At 38.3% G+C, this 3762-nt stretch overlaps 2 protein-coding genes across 2 annotated transcripts in view; one reads left to right on the forward strand and one right to left on the reverse strand.

Annotated features, from left to right (window-relative positions):
• The window catches only part of Cbr-sur-2, a gene marked incomplete at both ends in the record, with an annotated part of 15908 nt that overhangs the window by 4261 nt on the left and 7885 nt on the right, over positions 1-3762 (forward strand). The gene's annotated exons all lie outside the window — the stretch shown is intronic.
• On the reverse strand, positions 972-2551 carry Cbr-mpst-6 (the record flags this gene model as incomplete). Its single annotated transcript, XM_002640649.1, has 4 exons — positions 972-1150; positions 1588-1930; positions 1987-2316; positions 2501-2551. 4 exons carry the CDS (start codon positions 2549-2551, stop codon positions 972-974), a joined length of 903 nt encoding a protein of 300 aa, XP_002640695.1.

Genomic DNA, 3762 nt, shown 5'->3' on the forward strand with positions numbered 1-3762 from the left:
AACTGGGTATATGGGCTCTGTGCATTCACTCCAAAATCTTCCCAATATGATGTTGGAGGATGGAAGGCTGGACGGAAGGGGATTGGGTAGATGAATGGCCGGCCGCATACGTGGGTTAGGTCGGCGATTGGACGGAAGTGAGAGGAGAGGTTGGCGAGCTTCTCGGTGAGGCGCTGGAAAATTTATTAACGATGATTTGAGATCAAAATTCCTGATTCTCCAAAGAATCTTGGTCCCCAACTTCTATGAAATTGGAGCCTTCTATTACAGGTTTTACGGTATTTTGGAATTTCAGAATTTTAAGATTTGGATTTTTTCTGGATTTCAGAATTTTCGAAATTTCAATTGTTTTAAATTTTCAGAACTTTTGGAATTTGGTTTTCTGGATTTCAGAATTGTATGATTTTCTAGAATTTTTTTGAAATGTCAATTTTTCAAACTTTTTGTGATTTCAGAAATTTTGGATTTTTTAGAAATTTGAATTTTTCAGAATTCTCGAAATGTGAATATTCGAAAATTTTGGAAATGTATGATTTTCTGTTATTTTTCGGATTTTTTGAAATTTGAAAGTTTTGAAAGTACGGTTCTTCCGGATTCTCGAAATTCTCGATTTCGGATTTTTTCCAAAAATCCAAAATTCCCAAAAGTTTCAAAAAATCATAGTTCAAAAAAGTTGTAAAAATTTTGGAAATTCCAGAAAGTCGAAAATTGCAAAAAATTGCAATTCCAAAAATTCTGAAATCCCGAAACCCAAAGCTAAAAAAACTGAATTCTTCATTGCCGTTTCTTTCGGATTCTTGAAATTTATGATTTCCTGGAATTTTCTCAAATTTCCGAATTCCCCAGTACATGGATGTAAAATACGTAAGACAATTCGCATTTTTAATTTTCCACCTTTCACACAATTACAAAAAAAAAAGAGTTAAAACACCGGCCAGCGACTTTGTGATCATAGCAGAGAATGGGGTAGATTAACCCTTGGTGTTGAGGTGTTGTGGAGCCTTGTAGGCCAGCTCGTGCACTCCTCCATTGTACAATTTGGCAACAATTCCCGAACGGGCGGCTGCCAACCAGACTGCAGAGGCAGACACTCCGATTCCACATCCAATGACAACAGTGTCACCAACCTTGATTCCCTTCGCGGCGAAGGCTGAAATTTATAGAATGATTAGAATTAAAATACCGTAGCTTTGTGCCAATTTATCTCGATTTCTGTGAAAGAGAAACAATGTGTCAACAGATAAATTGTTTATCATATTAGGGGCTATATGAGTTGATAATAGAGGCTATATGACTTTTCACTTTTTTCAAATTTATATAATTTTTTCGTGACACTCCAGCTTTTTCAAAACTAATTTTTCGCGATTTTTATTCATTCTCGAATTTTTTCAAAATTCTTGAGCGGTGCAATGTCGGCTCCTGCAGCTTTATTATCCCTCAAAAGTTTTCCTCAAATCCCTCAAAAGTTCAATCATTGCTGATATTATGTATATCAGCAACATTTTATCAGTTGACACATCTTTGATACCACTCACAGGAGCCGAGATAACTGAGCTCAAAAATTGAGCAAAATTTGTAAAAACTTACCTTGATCGCAATCAGTCTTCTTCTTGAATCCCTTGGCGGCGCAAACTTCTCCAATTGGGAAATGAATGGCATCCTTGCATCTGACACCCTCAGCCTTAGAGTCTGGATATCCAATTGGAACCTTTCCAATGAATTCTTCCTTGCTACGAGCGTCGAGGTACTTGATGGAAGAGAGGTTTCCAAATGGAACATCGGCCAATTTGGCGAGAATGTTATTGTCGACCGATTTGGACTCAAAGTTTCCTCCCGAAATCATGCTCTCACCAGATTGGACCACTCCCTGGGCAAGCTTGAAGGCATCGAGTCCACCGTTGAGAACAGACACTTGGGTGTAACCGTAGTACTGGAATAATAGGATTATTGATGTAGAATTAGGTCATTAGGGTCTGAGTTACTAACTCTAAAAGTCCAATAGGCTCTCGACGCAGCAGCCATACCACCATCCTTTCCACGTCCATACAAAATCAAATGGTCTCCGTTGAACACGCCCAATCGCTTGACATACGACGAGAACTCCTCGGGAGTGTACAGTCCAAAGCGTTCGTCCTCCGTCGGATAGTAGGCAATGTCGAAGTTGAAGTGGGCGGCACCGTTGATGTGTTCAGCCAGGTACTCGGGATTCTTCAACTCGTTCATTCCGACGCCAAACTTGTTGTAGTACTTGGCCTTGTACTCGGCAACGTCGGCTTTCGGCTTGAAGGTCCATGAGCAGTCGAGGATGCGGACGTTCTGAAATCAGTAAAATTACTAGATTGAATCGCGCCGAAGGCGCGCCATCCAGCTGTTTGAAGCGCCGGAGGCGCGCTGGTTTACTTAGAAGGTTCTAGCTGTTTAGCGCGCCTCCGGAGCTCAAAACAGCTAGGTGGAACCACGTGTTCAGAATGGGCGGAGCCTAAAACTCGCTAAAACTCACTCCAAAGTTTTGCACCACCCATTTGGGCTCGACGATCATTTCTACAGCCATGGCTCTTCTTTTTTGAGTTGGTTGATTATTCGCTGTAAGGGTACAAACGAACTGATAGGGGATTCTAGCGATTTCCCACGGTATTTACACTGTTTTTATCAGTTTGACACCATCTAAGCAATACGTGGAAGGTCGCTACAGTAATCTAGAGGAATGGAAACGCTACAGTAGTCAGAGATTTTTGAAATTTGGAAAATTAGGAATTTTGGGAATTTCGGGAATTTTGGAATTTCAGAATTTCAGGAAATTTCTATTGTACCCATTTCCTATTGATATTCTACACTACCGTAACCATATTTATTTGTGTATCCAAATTACCGTAAGACCTGTATTAGAAAGGCAGGCCCTTCTATTGTTCCATTGTACCTCCGGAGGGCCCTTCTATTACAGGGGCCCTTCAATTAGAGGGGAATTTTTGGACGTTTTTTGAGCTTTTTTGAAAGTCGAGCTTTTTTTTAATTTCAGAATTATGAGAAATTTTGAAAATTTGGAATTTTATAGAAATTCAAATTTTTGCGATTTTGGACTTTTTCGGATTTCACAAAAATTCGAACTTTGTAAATTTTGACTTTTTTGGAATTTTTGGATTTTCAGCATTTTCAGAATTTTAGTATTAGGGAATTCTGAAACTTTAGAATTTGGTATTTTTCAGAAATTAAGAATTTTTGAGAAGTCGAATTTCAAAATTTTCCGAATTTCAGAAGTTTCGAAAATTTGAATTTTCAAAACTTTTAGAATTTGGATATTGTTGGAATTTCCGAATTTTGGAAATTTCATGAGAATTTCGGTTTTTTTTAGAATTTAAGAATTTTCGAAAATGTGGAATTTATGGAAAATTGAAAATTCCCAAATCTCAAAACTGAACCTTATTTGTGTCCTAGTTAGATAATCCTTCAAAGAATATAAGTGTCAGTAAAACGTGTAATAGAAGGGCCCCCTGACTTTCAACTTTGTGCGGTGAAAAAGTAGATTTGTAGATTTCCATAAAAATAAAGAAAAAATTCGAAAAAAAAATCATTCATTGAGAAAAACGGCATCGAAAAGTCAAAGTTGTATCTGGTGGCCTAGCGGCCAGGTGTGAGATTTCTAGGCCAGCTGCCGGTAAAAGCGCGCGAAATTCGAATTTTTATTGATTTTCAGTGTTTCCTCTGATGTCTTTTAAAGATTTCAAAATGTTTTTGTTAATTTCCTCCCAGGGGTATGAAAAAACC

This window comes from Caenorhabditis briggsae (assembly GCF_000004555.2).
Source record: "Caenorhabditis briggsae complete genome, chrI, whole genome shotgun sequence".
Classification (NCBI taxonomy): domain Eukaryota; kingdom Metazoa; phylum Nematoda; class Chromadorea; order Rhabditida; family Rhabditidae; genus Caenorhabditis; species Caenorhabditis briggsae.